This window comes from Etheostoma cragini, chromosome 17 (assembly GCF_013103735.1).
Source record: "Etheostoma cragini isolate CJK2018 chromosome 17, CSU_Ecrag_1.0, whole genome shotgun sequence".
NCBI classification, from domain to species: Eukaryota; Metazoa; Chordata; class Actinopteri; order Perciformes; family Percidae; genus Etheostoma; species Etheostoma cragini.
Genome location: NC_048423.1, coordinates 25484885 through 25503031, shown reverse-complemented (window position 1 = coordinate 25503031; position 18147 = coordinate 25484885). Strand labels below are relative to the sequence as shown.

The 18147-nt window shown below is 43.0% G+C and overlaps 1 protein-coding gene and 1 long non-coding RNA gene across 5 annotated transcripts in view; one reads left to right on the top strand and one right to left on the bottom strand.

Moving 5' to 3' along the window:
- The window catches only part of birc6 (baculoviral IAP repeat containing 6), a 104391-nt gene that overhangs the window by 52615 nt on the left and 33629 nt on the right, over positions 1-18147 (bottom strand). For 3 of the 4 annotated variants that reach the window (XM_034898926.1, XM_034898928.1, XM_034898929.1), the window contains exons 30-53: positions 17355-17574; positions 15922-16058; positions 15014-15151; positions 13947-14074; positions 13563-13694; positions 12871-13086; positions 12602-12785; positions 11229-11426; positions 10617-10750; positions 9143-9296; positions 8945-9061; positions 8626-8786; positions 7321-7447; positions 7120-7230; positions 6181-6439; positions 5220-5791; positions 3577-3752; positions 3379-3475; positions 2639-2833; positions 2325-2525; positions 1888-2167; positions 1539-1795; positions 672-780; positions 156-392 (exon numbers count right to left, since the gene is read on the bottom strand). In XM_034898926.1, the coding sequence (XP_034754817.1) occupies positions 156-392; positions 672-780; positions 1539-1795; positions 1888-2167; positions 2325-2525; positions 2639-2833; positions 3379-3475; positions 3577-3752; positions 5220-5791; positions 6181-6439; positions 7120-7230; positions 7321-7447; positions 8626-8786; positions 8945-9061; positions 9143-9296; positions 10617-10750; positions 11229-11426; positions 12602-12785; positions 12871-13086; positions 13563-13694; positions 13947-14074; positions 15014-15151; positions 15922-16058; positions 17355-17574 (4540 nt within the window). The remainder of the gene's footprint in view (positions 1-155; positions 393-671; positions 781-1538; positions 1796-1887; positions 2168-2324; positions 2526-2638; positions 2834-3378; positions 3476-3576; positions 3753-5219; positions 5792-6180; positions 6440-7119; positions 7231-7320; positions 7448-8625; positions 8787-8944; positions 9062-9142; positions 9297-10616; positions 10751-11228; positions 11427-12601; positions 12786-12870; positions 13087-13562; positions 13695-13946; positions 14075-15013; positions 15152-15921; positions 16059-17354; positions 17575-18147) is intronic. The other variant, XM_034898927.1, reaches the window with a different exon arrangement.
- On the top strand, positions 11444-12460 carry LOC117960773. The gene is made up of 3 exons (XR_004660224.1): positions 11444-11644; positions 12365-12367; positions 12449-12460. It is a non-coding gene; the product is annotated as an uncharacterized LOC117960773 (long non-coding RNA).

The following is an 18147-nucleotide window of genomic DNA, read 5'->3' as shown; positions in this document are numbered from 1 at the left end:
CGTAATGGAAAACCAAAAAAAGCGAGTAGACCCGAGGCGAGTCGAGTAGATACCACGCAGTGGAAAACCGCCATAAATTAACTAATTTTGTGGTAAACTATTCCTTGCATACATGGTTTATAAGAAGAAGAAGAAGAAGAAAGACTATGACTGACTCAAAGAGCTCTCTGTTGAGCAGTGCAGGCAGGTCGTAGTCCACAGGCAGCTCGTAGCTGTGCCAGAGTATGGCTGCCACACAGTGGAGGTGGGAGGGCGAGGGCATGAGCAGGCCGTACTCCCTCAAAGAGGCAGAGGACGAGCCAGCACCGGCGCCAGGGTATCCCATGGGGCCACTCATCTTGTGGGCCGCCACTCGCGAAGAGTCGTGCACCCACTGGAGAAGAGCCTGGATCCTGGAAGGGGACAATTCAGAGCAAGCTTTGATCAATAATTTCACGTGGTTTCATCTGCTCAGTCTCTGTGTGAGGGGCGCCCCCATGGAATTTGTATGCAGCAAACACAACCATTCGACAGTAAAAGATGACAGGGAGACTTTAAGGACACTGTTTACTATCGACTTATGAGTCTGTCTGGAATATCACCTTGACAGAAAGCTGTTTCTCATTGGTTGTTGTTCTTATAGAGGGGAGAACGACAGTTTAAGTCAAGGTGAAAACAGTGTGTTGATGTACCTGTCTTTGGTTCCAGAGTCTTGCGTGGTGCCCAGCTGGTACAGAATGTCAATGGTGGAGTCTGAGGATAGGCCATTTAGTCGTCCAAACAGAAGAGGACTGTTTAGATCTAAAAGACAGAAGCAAAGACTAAAATAAGTATGGCTGTCATGCTCTATAGTTAGAGCTATGGGGCATTGTTTCAGTCTTCCCCACGTGAAAATCTAAGTATTTACAACAACACTGTCGGCTTGTCCACGTGATAAAAGCCTTCCGTGACCGTGCACGCGCCCCCACTTCTCCTCCACACAGTTACTAATAGATAAAGACTATTCACAGGACTAAAAACGTGGACTCTTCAGAAAAGGGCCCATATCCTCTTTTGAATATGGATCTAGTAAGTCATGTGTTGCAAGGCTTGCAACTTGTTAGAATGGTCTGCATGACGGTATTTGGAGAAGCTTTATTTGAGTCTCAGTAAAATTTCCTAGCCATGTCCTGGAAATTTGTCCAAATATGTTTCCAAGTATTTTGATATAGCTGATCTGCTGTACACCGACTTAAAGACTCAATAAATTGAATTAATCAATTGAAAGTGTACTTACTGAACTTTGTCTCCATAAATTAGTACTAAATTACATTGATCTAATTGACAATACATAGAAAAATAAGGGGTTACCAAATACTCAAACTGACGTTTTTACTAGCTGTTGGGGCAAAACAACATATGAAATATGGCCTTGTCTCAGTCTTTCCAACAACTAACAACATCATTTAATGACCTCTAAAGGCAATACATTTGAATATTTTAAGACTATTTGAAGCTTTTTAAGGATCCTGTGCATCTGCTGCCTATGATTAACGCTGCAGCTGCGGAGTGTGACTCACTGGCAGGGTCGGTGCCAGAGGCGGCACAGTTCCTCAGCAGAATGTCGATGAGTTTGAGTCCAATGCGAGTGGACTGCAGGCCAATCTTGACTAGCACAGCTTCGATGTTGGGCGAGTGCATGCCACAGTACGGTGACATGAGCAACGCGGCGCAGGTTTGCAGCAGGTTGGCGGTGGGTGCTGCAGCACTGGCCATCATGGCCTCCAGGTCACTGACATGGGTCAGGCAATGGTGGAGCAGACGCAGCCACCCGATGCTGTACAGGGGTAAGGGAAAGGTTACAACACCACCCACATATAAAATAAGTACAGGTACATATTTAACAGTCTCAAAATTTGTTTTGGGTACCTGGTTTTGGAGACCTGGTCCTCAGAAGGCAGGAAAGGGTTGTTGACAGTTGCAGAGGAGGTGTTCCCAAACGCTGTTAGGCCCAAGAGTTTGATCTGAGACAGACCCAGGGTGCTGGCATCACGAGGCCGGTGCAGCCTCAGGCAAACAGCCGACGCAACCTCTGCCTTCACTAGCTGGATCTTTATATAGGTCAGGCCGCTGGTGATGACTGGCGTGGAGAGTGGCAACATGTTGACCCCATCAGCACTGATCTCCACCGAGACTGAAGACGGGCAGGCTGATTGGTAGGAAGGAGGAGACACAGCAAAACACAAAGGAGCGACAGATGAGTTTTCATCCAAGTGAGATGGAAAAGCTTCGGACGGTTGATGGAAATACACATTCCAAAACTTTCTCATTTCCTTTCAACATTTTATTAAATGGGTGCTACTCACTGGCTAGAGAGGCCAGGTGTGGCTGGATGTGGAGCTCTTTGAGCAGCACGGCAGCCGGAAGGTGGATGGTGAGGTCACACCAGGCCTCCTCTGGCAGGAAGATGTAGGACCAGGCTGCTGAGCGTGCCCGGCGGTGGGGGGGCGTGGCCTGGAGGAGCACTTCTGCCGGCTGTGCTGTCGGGCTGCTGGATGTTATGGTGCCTGTGAAGGGACAAACGGATCATTTAGTCTTAGACAATGGTCGATGTAAGGTTATACATTCTTTTACTATAAACATATTGTCCCACAGGATGTAACAGACTGGAGAAAACAACCTAAGGGAGCAAAGTTGTGGAGTCCCTCGGCATTGTCTGGCTCTGAGGTCATCACTCTGGCTTTCAGGTTGCCATCCGCTGTCTTCCCAGGACCGGAATCTAAGAACTTCATGATGGTGGACACCATGCTGCGTGCTGTATTTACAATGGCACGAGTGCTGGTCACCATGTTGTTACAGATCAACTGCACACCACCTGGTAAAACACAAGAAAGTGATGGTTTCTTCATCAATCAAAGTGTCCAAAGGCTGCTACAATCCTACATACATTTGTGTAGCGAAATGTCCTCCCTCTTCTGCAATCAGGGTTTTAACATAGTTAAAGAGTCTGTCTACAGTGGGATAGGTCTAGTCCCAGATAAATAACAGAGAAACCTTCAACAGGTAAAACATTTGTCACTTAAGGCCGCTTTTAGGGCTGGAGAAGAAGCCATATTGCAATGGGATTTACTGCAATTGCTATAATGGTATCATGAGTCTACTTGCACGATTATCAAGAAAAATGCACAAAATACTAAAAACATACACATTTAAATGAGCATAAGAACACATAAGCACACAATGTGCCATGCTTTTTGTAAAGAACTTTGTATTCTACTAAATTAAATAAAAAATGTAGCTGTATTTCATAACTTAAGAGCAAGACTGGTGGAAGACGTGAGTTACTGAGGTTTTCTCTGTTCTCTTGTACTTTATGAGAGCACAGTGGGGTTAGGAGGCAGGTGTTGTGTATATACCAACCCATGTAATGGAAGGCCTTGAGAGCCTCACTGGTATCCAACACTCGTAAGATGAACCACAGAAGAGGCTCCGACAGCTGACAGGTGGAAAGAGACCCCTGCCAAATGTCAAAAAAAGAAAAGTACATATTAAAGTTCTGGCATGTGGTTTTGTTTAAGATTGGATTTTAATATCAGATCATGACAAACTCCGGCTCACCTGTCTGCCCATGTAACCACAGGCCATGTATGTGAGGATGGGCTGCAACATAACCTGGACGGAGGTGGCCCTCTTGCTGAGGGTGGTGAGGATAGTGAAGAGGCCGTCGCCCACCGAGATGGCGTCCAGCCCGCCGTGAAAGTTCTCATGTTTGGTCAGGTGGAGACCACTGGCTCCTGAGGAACACACAGGGGTCAGCTCGCAGCAGGACACATTTATCCTCCGGAGCTTTTAGTTTTTCTCTTGTTCCTCAACACTAGCACCACCGGCACTTTACAGAGCGTCTGTATGCTTTGTTAGGCTAATGGCCCATTAATGTGTTAAAACACACACACACGTTAACACACACGTTAACACACACGTTAACACACACGTTAACACACACGTTAACACACACGTTAACACACACACACACACACACACACACACACACACACACACACACACACACACACACACACACACACACACACACACACACACACACACACACACACACACACACACACACACACACACACACACCTTAGCTAACAACTTGAACCCACATAAAACTGGTGTAATTTTAACAGTCAGTGTAGAATGTGCTATTTGAATATTCTACAACTCTTCATCGTATTTTGTATGTTTATATTTTCCATATTTAATGTGTAAATATGTTGTCTTGCATGTTTTGTGCCTTGTTTTGTCTAGGTCCTTGTTGCAAATGCGAATTTGTTCTCAATCGGCTTACCTGGTTAAATAAAAAAAAAACAATGAGGGTATGGGAATGTGCATAATAGGTATTTAGGAAAGGTTATAGCATGAGGGAATAGCAATTACAATAACAGAGTAATTTCTCTTTTTGAAACCAGAAAAACATTAAACTAGCTTGGTCCTTTATTTTACAGCAGTTTCTATTGTTTAGTAACAGCTGTAAACAACAATACCATAATTCAGCATTCATTTGGAGACATGTTTGTGTCAAGGGCATACAGCTGGTGCTGAAAACCAGGTAGGGTTGGGTAGTGAACCCCGGTGCTAATATGGCACTGGAGCCTAATAACCGGTATCTAGACTGAACAGCAACGCGGCTTTAGGTGCCTCATTCTGGTGCCACTTAAACAGAGCTTCTCTCTGATGCATTGAAACGGAAGTTAAAAGCAACAGAAGCATCGCTGCATGTCACGCTGGTTAACACTTCCCCTCGACAGCGGGGAACGTTAGCCTTCCTACTGAATTAAACCTGGTTAAAATGCTGACAGCTAAGCGGTGTAAAGTGTGACCGGAACGTACAACAGTCTGCGGCTGCCATAAAAACTACATTTACTGGTGAAATGAGTTACTGTTATAAGGTACTGTTATTACAATATTTTTAAATATTTACTTTTTAACCATATGGCCTAAGCAATAAATAAGATGTTATATAATGTTGCCAACTGTTGTTTTTTGCTCTTTTTCAAACACCAGCACCGTTTTAAAAGTATTGCTTTAGCACTGGTATCATAAAAAACCCACTTGACACTTTACCCTTAAACTAGACATAATCTTAAGAATGAACCAAAACCATAAAGTTATGGCCAGTAAAATCAAAACTGCTCAAACTGTGGCTAGAGCTGAAAGGAACTGCAGTGTTAGCTGATTATTTTGTTCTGTGATCTTACCTATAATCATGGCCATGGCGCTGCTGTTGCACTGGCCCAGTGCTGACAGGATCTGGCTCATGATCTGCTGACTGGCTAGAACCAGGTCAGCCACGCCCGCGGGGGGGCCCTGGCTGAACGCCGAGCCACCAGCCACGCTTTCTTTGCTGCCGCAGACCTTCTCTTCGTCCGACACGCTGCTGTCAGCCGCTCCGCTGCCAGCCGGCGGCAGCCGCCCGCTGAACTCTCTGTCCCCGGACAGAGGCAGCTGCACCAGTGCGTTGACCAGCTTGAGGAGGTCAAACATCAGCTGGTCGCGGGTGGTTTCTCCACACACGGCCTTGGCGTCTCCTGGCCGGATGATGTTGGCGAACAGACCACCAAAACAAGCCCGGGCGCCCACAGAGCTGTCCGAGCCGCTACGGGACACCACCTTCTCAGCGCAGGTGATGTAGTGGTGAACCAAGAAAGTGACAGACTCGATGACGGAGGAGATGGTAGCCACCGACACCACCTCAAAGTTTTGCTCAAGAGTGAACTCTAGAAGCTTGACCTGGGCGTCCAGCGGACCCTGGCCTGCCTGGAACGGACCCCTAAAGGGTCAGGATCAAGCATTAGTTCCCAAAGACCATTCATACAGCTTCTACTGAGACTTCTCATTTTGTGATTATCGCACTGATGACTCACTGGTGCTGTAACATGCAAACATTCTTCAGAGTTTCTGCGGGTTTAAGACTTTTTAATACATTTTTAACCATTCAACATTATGAATAACATTTATCAAAACATGATACGCAATCACGGAAGGTTTGTATCATGTGGACGCGTTGTTGTCATTACTTTGAATTTCTTATGGGGGAGACAGAAACTACGCCCTCTAGCTTTAAGGACTAACATTTTGATTTAAAAATGTTTGTTTATGACAACCGGCAGAAACCTTGTTATTGACTGACAATACATCTCCCAAGAAGCAACTGAATACCTCTCAGTAGACAGGATGTGCATGAGTTTGAGCAGGAACTCGCTGAACATCTGTGGACAGCTGGAGGACAGGTGGACCTGCAGGCGGCTCAGGAACTCATGCATTGCTTGGGTGGCTGTGGGTCCAACCTGAGAGCTGTGCTGGCTGGTCCCGTTGGTGCTGCTGCCCGACAGAAAGCGCACTAGGACATGGACCAGGGTGGGGTCAGACACCATCTGCTGGGCGGTGCTCTCATGAGAGCTCATCCCATTGTTGGAGGCTGCAAGTCCAAAAAAATAAATATTATTATTATTATTTTCCACTATCCCCCACAACTTTCGCTGTGAAATGAAAATCACCTGGCAAGTTGTCCTTTTTAGGTCAAAGTTACAGTACGTTATTGTCCCGTGGTAAAGCATGTTTCGAGCAGGGGGCATTTTGCACGCCCATTCACCCAAGGATGATCTGACATCCGAAATGTAAGAGGTGAATCCCCAAAATCATTTTTTTATAACATTTCATTCACATTTTATTTTATATTATCAAATATTTAAAAAATAAATTAAAAAACATAGATGTTTAGGTGTCCTTAAGTTAGGCATGACACATCATCAAGTTTTTGGTTTAGTAAAATTTACATTTCAACATTTGCATGCTTCATGAATGAAATCAGAAACAGTTCCATAAATTCATCCAACTATTTCTATTTCTTAATTTTTCTTCATGTCCATCTAATGTATACTTTTCACCCCTTCAGACCGTAGTGATGACATTTTTATTTTATTTTACACAACTCAATCCCCTCTGATAAACCAATCACTGTTGACATGCTGACTAAGTTCTTTCATTGAACACTTCTTTGAGCGGAAGACTGAAAGTGGGACTGTCTGACTGAGATCTGAGATTTTACACAGGTGTTGATGCCACACAGAAGGAAAGCAATGGGAGTGGAGCACTGACCGCAGACTGCCATGTTGGTCATCAGGGTGAGAGAGTGCAGCACCAGACACCACGTTCTCAGGGAGGTGTTGGGGTACCAAGCCAGCACGGTTAGGAAACTGCTGATGGATGCTGCACACACAGAATATCATACATATAACAACATATTACAATAAACACTAGCCAATGTCTAATGCTCCTCCAGTGTGCTGGAGTCCTGACCTTGGTTGAGTGGGATGGTGGGCACTCGGCTGGCGTTGAACAGGAAGATGTCTGATCCGCTCTCTTCACTGCCACCAGAACACGTGTTGAGACTGAGTGTTAACCACAGCTGCAGCAGGGACTCCAGCTGACAGAATAAATAGACCCAGAGACTTTAAGGAAGATACCAGGAAGTGAAATAGACTTCATGGAACAAAAGCTTGTGGATTTTGCCATTTATCTTTCTGTTTTCATCCAAAGTGGGAGCAGCTGATAACAGCACTGCGTGAGGTGGTTTGGTTGAGTTGCAGGTTCAAAAACGTTAAGCTGTAACAGGCTGCATTAAAAAAAAACTTTTTATATTATAACATTTATTTTACTGGAATTTGGATTACTTCTGTTCAACAGGGTCTCCTGGACATACAGTATTTCACTACAAAAGAAGTTAAACAAAATGAAGAACAGTGTTATGCACAGGTTTACACGTAAAGATGCCCCTACTGCACAAGCACCTCATTACTTCCTCCTACAACCCAGATTATTCTATATTATGGCAAAAAGCCCTCTTTTCAGGATCGCCAGCTGCAGTGTGCAACAGACCAGAACTGCATAGCACCGGCTTCAAAACAACAATCTTAAAGGTGACCAATTTTTGAGCATTTTCAGGTTCATACTTATGTTTTGTGTTTCTACTAGAACATGTCTACCTACTCTAATGTTAGTAAAAAACATTTATTTAAATTTTTTATTATTAGCTGTATTTCCGCCCAGGACAACCGGACATATCCCAGCAGTAAAGTGACCTGAATTTGGGGAGAAATGACCAGCCACCAAGACTACAGCTATTTGGCGTTAGCATGCAGCTACTTGATAATACAACTGCAGATAATGGCTTCTGAACCAAAAAACTATATAACCAAAAAATGTTTCAAGAGTAATGTGACCTGGAATTAGGGAGAATTTAACAACACTGGAAGCCAAGATGACATCTCAAAACAACCATAGAAAGCCAGCTAGCTGTTACGGAACGCCGAGCGGAGACTAGAAAAACCTGTTATATCGAAGCATTCAGAACAGTTCAATCTGAACATTTTAGCTCACAGGGATTTCTTTGAAATATGTTTATCTCATGAGTTGAAGTTTTTGCCACGTTTAACATGAAAATCCAACATCATAACATTGTTGATATGACAAAAAATACAGAAAAACCTAATGTGTCCACTTTAATGTCCAGGAGTGGCCGGGTCAGAGTCTACACCTCCTAACAATCCCGACTACAATCAGTGGAGTATTTTGTGTTTTGAATTTGTCTTTGTGTTTGCTGACCTGTACGTGGTGGACCTGCAGCATGGAGAAGAGCTTGTTGAAGCAAGCACTCAGCATGGGGATGGACGAGGGCTGCACCATCAGGCTGCTGGCTGGAGGAGAGCCTCCGCCATGGAGAGCCCTGAGCAGGGAGTCATCAGTCCCATTGGAGGCCTGGCTCACTGAAAGCAACAGGCACATCTTACAGCCTTACAGATATGTATAGACTGCCAATACAAACATCAACAGGGCTTAAAAAGTACACTTTGTCTCCAGCATCTCCAGTAAGGTCAGATAGTTAAACAACCATGTCCTGCTCTCTTTGGTGCTGTGTGCTTACCTGTGGAGGAGCTGGAGTTAAGGGCCTGCAAAATTGAGTCGGCCTGTAGAGTTGCCATCATTTTAAGCATCAGCTCAGCCTGCTGCTCTAGGCCCACTTCTAGCCGGGCATCCAGGGCTGTGAAACACAGAGGAAAAAGGTCAGAAATGCGAAGGAAAGACATGCTACCGTTTATTTACAGAGGCCAGGACTACTCACCCTGGGACACGGAGACCGACAGACTCTGTGAGCCGGGCTTCTCAGCAGCAACCGGAGGTTTGGACACTGGGATACCAACTCCTCCAATGTACGGGTTGTACCCGTACGTGCCATAGTCAGCGCCCCAGTAGTCATACCAGGTGCTGCTTATAGGCTGAGGATGGACATGAGAGGGGGGGGGCAAAAAAGATTAGTTGCTCTCCTGTTAACAAATCAACTTCTACATTTGATTTCAAATCTCAAAATGATGATTTAGTTGCTCAAAGTAAAATAGGTTATGCAACACTTCTTGATTAAATCCCTTCAAAAATAGCCCAGAGAAAGCAGAGCAATCCCTACCGTTTACCTAACTACCTATAATCCACATAACTCTTATATTTTATCAGTTTCTTGCAAATTGTTTCACTGTGCCTAGTAACATGAGGGCAACACTGCTCTCTTCTGCCAACATTAGTTCACACAACTGAATGCTGAGCTCAAGCAAGATCATCTTTAGTTAAGCCTTTTCAGGGTTCAAGTCAACACCTGCATTCAAAAACGGAAGCCAATTAGGAATTCTAACAATTAAAGTGAGTTAGTTTAAAGAAACTGTGGGAAGCTTTGCTGTAGGGCTATGTTGCTGAAATATCACAAGCTCAGTAATGATTTAAGCATTTACCTACTTTACAACCAATTACTAAACTAATTCATCTAATTATTTTTGACATTTTCAGATAATGTCAACCGCACAAAACATGTGTAGAATTCCTCAAGTCAAATGTTCCAATATTTTAGTTAACAAATGAATGAAAGAATTCAGGCTGGTGTCCATCAGATTATTGGGGTTATTATTGGAAAGAGATGATTGAGATTAAAGTAGGAATATTTGAATGAAGAAATGAAATGAGGATGCAATTTAAAAAAAAAAAGTTATAAATATATAATAATGCTACAAAAAAAAGGAATATTTCCAAATTACCTTGACATACATAACTTGAAGACATTTTCTTTCATTTGACACACAAGCTGACAGTTTTATGGCATTATAATGACTGTTCTGACAACTTTTGTGAAATTCTTACTTTATCTTATATTATTAAGATTCAAGTTAACGTTCAGCTACCACAACTTTGAAATCAGTAGTAGTAGTTGTAAACTGGGGATGGAAGGACTTTTGTATTGGTGTCATGTGATTCGATGTGGGATGGGCCACTTACTGGCATCACCTGAAATAAAATATCAGTTATTCATTAACTACTAATTATGAAAAACTTCTTTTAAAATTATGCTTTAATCAGATATTTACATTTTTCTGATCAAATGATTTCTTGAACCGGTAACTATGTTTCCTTACAACTATCTTTTTCATTCTGATTCTCATTCTCCTTTTCTATATTACATATAGTATATTCCCCTGTTCATTAACTAACTCAAGCATTAACTGTCATTAACAGTAAAAAAGAGAAAATAAAAGAAGAATATTATGTCAACATACCTTAAAAACTTTGGCAGCGAGTGGATCTTTTTCCAAATCAATATCTAAAGGATCAATATCAACATCCATCAGGTCTTGTAGCAAGTCAAAGTCTATGTCTTTATCTTTTTCCAAAGATGACAGAGGTGGAGCACCTTCGGATAATGAAAACAGCCTTAATATTGTCAAGCAAGCACATTAGGAAAACACACAAGTTAGAGGAACTCTTTCTTTAGCACGTTACTGGGCAATTTTAATGCCAATCAACACATGCGCTCCTCTACTGGAGGGAGAGTCCACACACAAGACTTAGTAAGGCTCAATCAGTGCTTCTCTATGACAACACAGTAAGTAAAACCACTTATGGTGTCCAAACTGGAAAAAAATTAAGATTTCTTCAAGGGAATGTCAAATATAAACAAATAATGCAAAAATCATGATTTTGATCATGACAATTTTCCCAAACTAGCTTTGTATCCTTCCAAAAGGCAGACCTTATAATACTAGACATAAAACTAAACTCTGGAGAAACACAGTAAACATGCAGCTGTGAAAAAAGAGGAGAACATTTTACCACACAAATACTTGACATAGTGTAAAAAAGTGTGGAGGAGGACGGGGCTACCCACGCACTTTGGAATACTGTCCCTGTAGTGCCTGCAATGATGTCAGGCACCAGGGCCTCATCGATGCTCTCTACCAAGGGGATGGGGGCCGGCTGGGGGAGCGAGTCGTCTGAATCAGCTCCTGCTGAGGAGGACGAGGCGCCGGCCTCCTCACCCCCCGCCACCTCATCCATAATATCCAGAGAGCTCGGAGACAGCAGTTCACCTGGGAAAACAACGTGTACATTTCATCACACAGTTTTACAGTGAAACACCAACTTAAGACATAACAGGTTTATTCCAACCAGACCAGAGTAGTGAATGTTGGAACAGTGGAAAGACAAACAAAAACAGCTTTTGGTAGTTCTATTTAGTTTCCGTCCACATTGAATGAAGTGTGTTTTACGACGCTAAACTAGTGATTATTTAAATGGAGTCTGGTGGGTTTGGTGATGGTGATTTCATGGCTGTTTCATGTTAAACTAAAAGGATCTTACTCTTTAACTAAAAGGTCTATCTCTGTAGGGATCCTTTCCATAATGTTGTCAGACACTTACATAATGATGATGATAATAATGATAATAATAATAATAATAATAATAATCAGAGTCTGTCAGCGGCAACAACAGAACTTTTTGTGGACGTAAATTAAAGGTGCGCAATTGCCCTATAAACTAACATTGTAGCTTGCCAAACAACAGCGGTCACACTTAATATTGGAACCATGTCAAAGATTGTTGTTTCTATCAGTTGCGAGTAGTTCTCCATGGCAATCCATCCAATAGCTGCTGAGATATTAAAATCATTTAAACAAAAAAATGTAAACCTTACTGTGGTGCTAGAGGAAAAGTCAGAAGATCACCAAAATCATTAGAATTCATATTAGGCAGAACATGAATGTTGTGAAACATTTTGGTGCCAAATGATCCAATAGTCCATATAGTGATCCATTTTGACCAGCTGGTGGCATATAGAGGAAATGTCAGGGGGTCACCAAAATCATTAAAATGATTTCTGGGGACTTGAATATCTGTATATAACTTAATGGTAATGCAACCTGTAATTCTTTAGAAATGTTTCAGTGTGTGAAGTAGCTGACTGACACAGAGAGACAGACAGATGCTGCTATCTTAAAAATGCTAGCATAAGCTTTGGATGTGCAAGAGAGTAAGATCCATGTCACTGCTATCTTTCCCAGACATCAGCAACACAGAATCCTCAACATATGGTCAAATACAAATAAAAAAGTATGCTGCTCTACAGCCAGAATAAAACTGTAGATTGTAGACTGTCATTTTTCAAACTGATCAAACACTAGTTGCTAAAAAATCTCAGACACAACAAAAGCTGATCAAGTCACAGATTTCAACAAACAACAAACTGCAAGTAAACTGAACTCACCTGCTAGGATGTCCTGCAGCATACATGTGAGGGAATACTGTGCCCAGGCGCCCCCCCAGGAGATGTCCCCCCGGTTAAAGTCCGTCCCCACAAGCAGTAGCAGCAGACGCTCCAGCTGCTGCTCAGACACCACCTCACACAGGTGGATTGTGGGTCTTGTGGCGTTGGCTATCCTAGCAAGGACCTGAGGGGGTACCAACATAACTTATGTATGGGTATACACAGACTACAAAATGTAAAGAATCCATACCCAAGTGTCAGATGAATACCTTGCAGACAAAGAGCAGCAGGTCAGCATGGCAGGTGAAGTCCATGGAGAGGAGGAAGAGGGCCAGCTTCTGCACCACAGAGATGCAGCGTTCATGGGACAGAGTGAAGGGCAGAGGTTCTACTTCCGGGGCTTCTTTGGCTGTGGTAGACTCTGTGTCCAACGTGGAGCGGGGCCATTCGGCAGTCCGACGCAGACGAATCAGGTCTTTAAAGTGCTGGAGGAGAGAGGCATTTATGATGGAATTCTTATTATGAAACATTCATATACTGTATTAGGAGGAACTGGAGAGGTGACTGACAATTCTTTGTACGTTCTTCAATGCAAGGGTTACCTTTGTCATTATACAAAGGGATCGTGATCCATTGTTAATATAGACAAAACAGTTTGTGAAGGGAAGCTTTAATGTTCCCTGATATTGTGATGTGCCTCAGCGCTCTTGTTGTTTACCCTCATGGAAAGCTGTATCAATAGCAGTGGCCTAATTTCACATCTCTACAGCCTTATAGGTATAATCCTGTTATAATAGACAAACTAAATGATGGACCAAGTAGTCAGACATTAGCCTCATGGACTCATAGCGGTGCGTTACCCAGCCGGCCCGTTATGGGAGCTGATCAGCACATCTGCGTTAATCAGCCACCAGAACTGGAGCGAGTAGCCTACAGACACCATAGTAGCATCAAATCTTACCTTAGATGTGGCTTGTTTGAGCTTGGCTTGTTCCACCAGCAGTTTGTAGGAGGAGCCTTTGTTGCTTTGGATCTTCTCCTTCTCGATCTGCTCCACCAAAGCTTTCTGTTTTGCTTTCAATAGATTTAACTGCTACAATAAAAAGTGCATGATAAATATAAGCACTGCAAAGGCATTTGTCCAGACAACTTATTTCTCAAATCTCAGCTCTACAAAAAGGGCAAATGAGTCAAACTGACATGAGAAAAACATTTTCCTGGGCTTTCCAATAAAAGGACTCTTACCAGACCTGTATGCACATTTACCTGTGTTACGTTGTATCAGACTATTAGAAGAACCTATTGTGAGTGTGGGGTGGAAGATGTCTGAATGAGACACATTTACCTGCTTGTGGTGGACCAGCTGCTTGCGGATCTTGCGTGAGTAAAGGCGGTCCAGGCTGCTGCTGCCTTTAGCGGACCGACTGGAGTTCTGAGACTGAAGGCTGTTATTGATGAAGCTCCACTGAATACCTGAAGGACAGAGCAGCAACAACAACACTCAGTACTGCACTGCTCTGGGGGCAGAGTTTTGGAAGTAGCTGAAGGAAGTGTGAACTACATGCAGAGGTGGTGTTCTATGAGTGCTTTGAACAAATAGACAGGGAAACTAGTTATTTAACTGTTTAGTAATACATTTGCATAGCCTACCTGTCTGGACAAGTAGCAACATGAGGTTCTAGTGCATAATTCCACTCATACAAGTGCAATAATTAGTTATTCTAGTTGAATAAGGGCAAATTGACATTGTTTTTATTTTTCTTATTTTAGAAAGTGTTGTTGGCTGTGGTTTGTTCGCCCAGGTGGTTTTATTCAGTTTTGTTTCCCTGTCTTTGGACAGATTTAAAGTCCCAGTAGATTGGATCCCTCAGGTCGCTGTAGGAGAAAGAGGCGGGGCACAGTCTCCCGGGAAAGGAGTGAGAGGGAGTAGAAGAGAAATAACAAAGCTTTTGGCTGGTGTTAAACTGGATGAACCTTGTGAGTCGTTGGTTTTCTAATCAAACCAAGCTAGGCAAAGCTAACAGCCGGTTACAGCACTGATCAGGATCAGCGCTCCTAAATCCCGGGACCTGCTTTTGGAAGGCCTGTTCCCGGTCGCAGCCACAGCCCCGGTAGAACCTCCCGCAAGATTTGTGTTGGGTCCCGTGGGATCCCAATTCAGTCCTCTACTTTTACGGCTCATAATGTGGGTAGTTAATTTGTAAATTGTACCATTTCATCTGAATGAGATCTGAGAAGCATGAGATTAAATGTTGATGGACAATTAGTGAATGACATAACTAAGTTCACATTCATTTTCTTTTTCTGAATTTAACTACTTCAAAAAGTAAGGTGTGTGTAATAAAAAACTGTAAGTGTCAGTCAAAGTGAACTTATCATCAGGTGTAACAAATAATTGTGCAGTTCAAATACCTGTAAAACTTCTCTCTCTGTCTTTCCCTCCGAGGTGCTTCTTCCCACCTGAGGCCTCATCTTCTATACTGGCTACATAGTCCAACAGCCTGGAAACCAACATCACCACCCAGCTGATCATGGGGATATCTAAAACACCTGGAAAACAAAACAAACAAACAAACACACACACACACACACACAAACACACACGGCACATTAATTGTGTAAGTGTACACATTCACAAAGGCATACAACTCGTCGTGGGATTTCTGCTCCAGAATATATCATCAACTTGTCTGGGCCTGCAACTATTGATTATTTTAGTAATAAAGTATTCTATCAATTATTCCATCAATTATTAAGTAATCAAATAAAAAATACTTTGTTTACTTTTTGGAAAAGCTACCTTTCTAGTCATCATGTAGGCTCTTCAGATCAGACTGTGGTCACCAATACTGTGGTTTTGGTAGTTGTTGTGTTTGCTGGAGTTTTGATCGTCCACACGACTTCTTAGAATGGATGATTAATTTAGACTCAACGTTTTCCGTTGAGCTGCTGAAGCATTGACGTCGTGCTACTATCATGCTAAGCTAGTTTGATTTTGCAGTAGACACCTTCCTCCAGCCCGTCTATTCTCTTAGTCCATTACTATTTACACTCTTTTTTATTGTGTAATATGTGCCATCAGCTTCAGCCCGCTGTGCGACAGTAAAAGTCGTCTGTCCAGAAACATGGTGAGTGGCACAAGGATGGTAACATTGATTAAACAACGCTTCAGGCAAATCATTTTGCATCAAGGATTTTCAGTAATCAATTTATTCGAGTTACTGGAGGAATCGTTTCAGCCCTAAACTCGTCCAACGTGTCACATGTCTGGAAGGCTTTGCCAAGCATTAGTTCCACAGCCACAGTGACAGTTGCTTTACCTTCCGTCCTGCGCTGAGCAGCAGCTTGTGGCTGCTGCAGTGGAGACAGCAGGCTGTCCAGGAGGTTCAGGAGGCCCTCCAACACACCACTGTTACTCAATGATCTCTGGCCAATGCAGGACAGGAGCATGAACACCCTGGGATCAAACAAGATGGAAAAAAAATACTGCAGTTACCAGCGTCCAGCACCACCTGGTGAACTTGAAACACGGCTCTGTTACATCTAACAAACAATGTGCGCTGGGTTACAGAGTAGATAAATCAAGTTTTTCCAAATGCTGACAGAGACTTTTGCCGTTTTTGGATTCTTGAATCTCTAAAGCAAAATGCTTTTACAGGGAAGGAACAATAGGCAAAACATTTCATAAATAATACACAAACTAAGGCTCAGTGGGTTAAGAAGCCATAAAATGCTAAGTCCCTGGTTTAAATCTGGCCACGACCCGCACCACCTGCTGTCATTGGTGGTCTTACAGAATAATATGATAATATACTGCAACACAGACGGAGGAGAAAAGTCTACACAATAATTTGTCTCCATCAGCACGTGCAAACATACCGTACCGTATCTATCCATCTTTCCATCTACCCACCTACCTACCTACCGTGGATATAAAAAGTCTACACAGCCCTGTTAAAATGGCGGGTTTTTGTGATGTAAAACAATTAGACAAAGATAAATCATGTCTCAACTCTTTCCAACTTCAATGTTACTTACAAAGTGAACAATTGAATTGAAAAACAAACTGAAATCTTCTTCACCTGTTTTTATGGATTTGGATGTATGCTTTGGGTCGTTATCATGCTCAAACTTGAACTTCCTCTTCATCTTTCCAACGGAAGCCACAAGATTTTGTGCCAAAATTGCCAGGTATTTGGAACTGTTCATAACTCCCTCCACCCTGACTAAGGCCCCGGTTCCAGCTGAAGAATAAACAGCTCCAAAGCTGGATGCTGCCACCACCATGCTTCACTTTCGGGATGGTGTTCTTTGGCTATGTGCTGTGTTGTTTTAGTGCCAAACATATTTGTTTGGGAATTATGGCCAACAAGTTCAACCTTGGTTTCATCAGACCGGAACACATTTCCCCACATGCTTTAGGGAGACTTCAGTTGGGCTTGGATGTTTTTCTTTGTAAGAAAAGGCTTCAGTCTTGCCACCCTACCCCAAAGCCCATTCATATGAAGAACACGGGAGATTGTCGTCACATGTAGCACACAGCCAGCAAAGATTTTAAAAGCCCTGTTTCCCAATTTCAGTGTGAACCTGTTTTTAAGGGTGTCATTTGAGCGCAGACCATACTGGCTAGTTTATTGTGAGGTATACAGAAAGAAAGATATATAGAAAGAAGCGGAGAAAACCACTGAGTGACTGTGTGATCATCAGTGGTTCAAAAAGCTATGGTGAGTGTATGGAAACAGACAGCGCCTACCTGTCCTGAGGGAAGATGAGCAGTTGTTCAGAGTTGTAGAGCTCCTGCAGTACATTGGAGAGGAACTGGCCCCACCAACGTTCGCCCCCACACAGCTGAACCAACAGGAGGCCGGCGTGAAGACGGATCTTAGGCGTCCCGCTGATGCAGAGGTGTTTGAAGAGCTCCTCACAGGCCTGGGCATGGAAGGTACTCTGGAGCACAGATGGCACAGAGTGGCCTGAAAATACACAGACACATCAATCAAGTAGGAACCAACAATGTGAGCAGAACGCTGTCTATCTTCCATGGGTAGGGATCAACTGTTTTTTTCCAAAGCCGATACAGCTTATTAGTAGTTAATGAAACTGATTACTGATTTATGAAACCAATATGCATTTACAGTTAACATGAAAATCATGAAAAAGTCTAAATTTATTTTTGAATGTTACAAACTCCAACACAAAACTTGTTTAAATGCTTTAAGCAAATATTCAATAAACTTTCAACATAATCTTAGGCTTAAATCCTATGACAACCCCCCATCTAAGGGTTGTAAGGTGTAGAGTCTCAGGTAAGGAACAGGGAGACCATGGACAGTCAAGTGAGTCTCAGGTAAAAAACAGGGAGAACAGGTACAGTCCTGTGTAGAGTCTCAGGTAAGGAACAGGGAGACCATGGACAGTCAAGTGAGTCTCAGGTAAGGAACAGGGAGACCAGGTACAGTCCTGTGTAGAGTCTCAGGTAAGGAACTGGGAGACCAGAGACAGTCTCAGGTGAGTCTCAGGTAAGGAACAGGGAGACCAGGCACAGT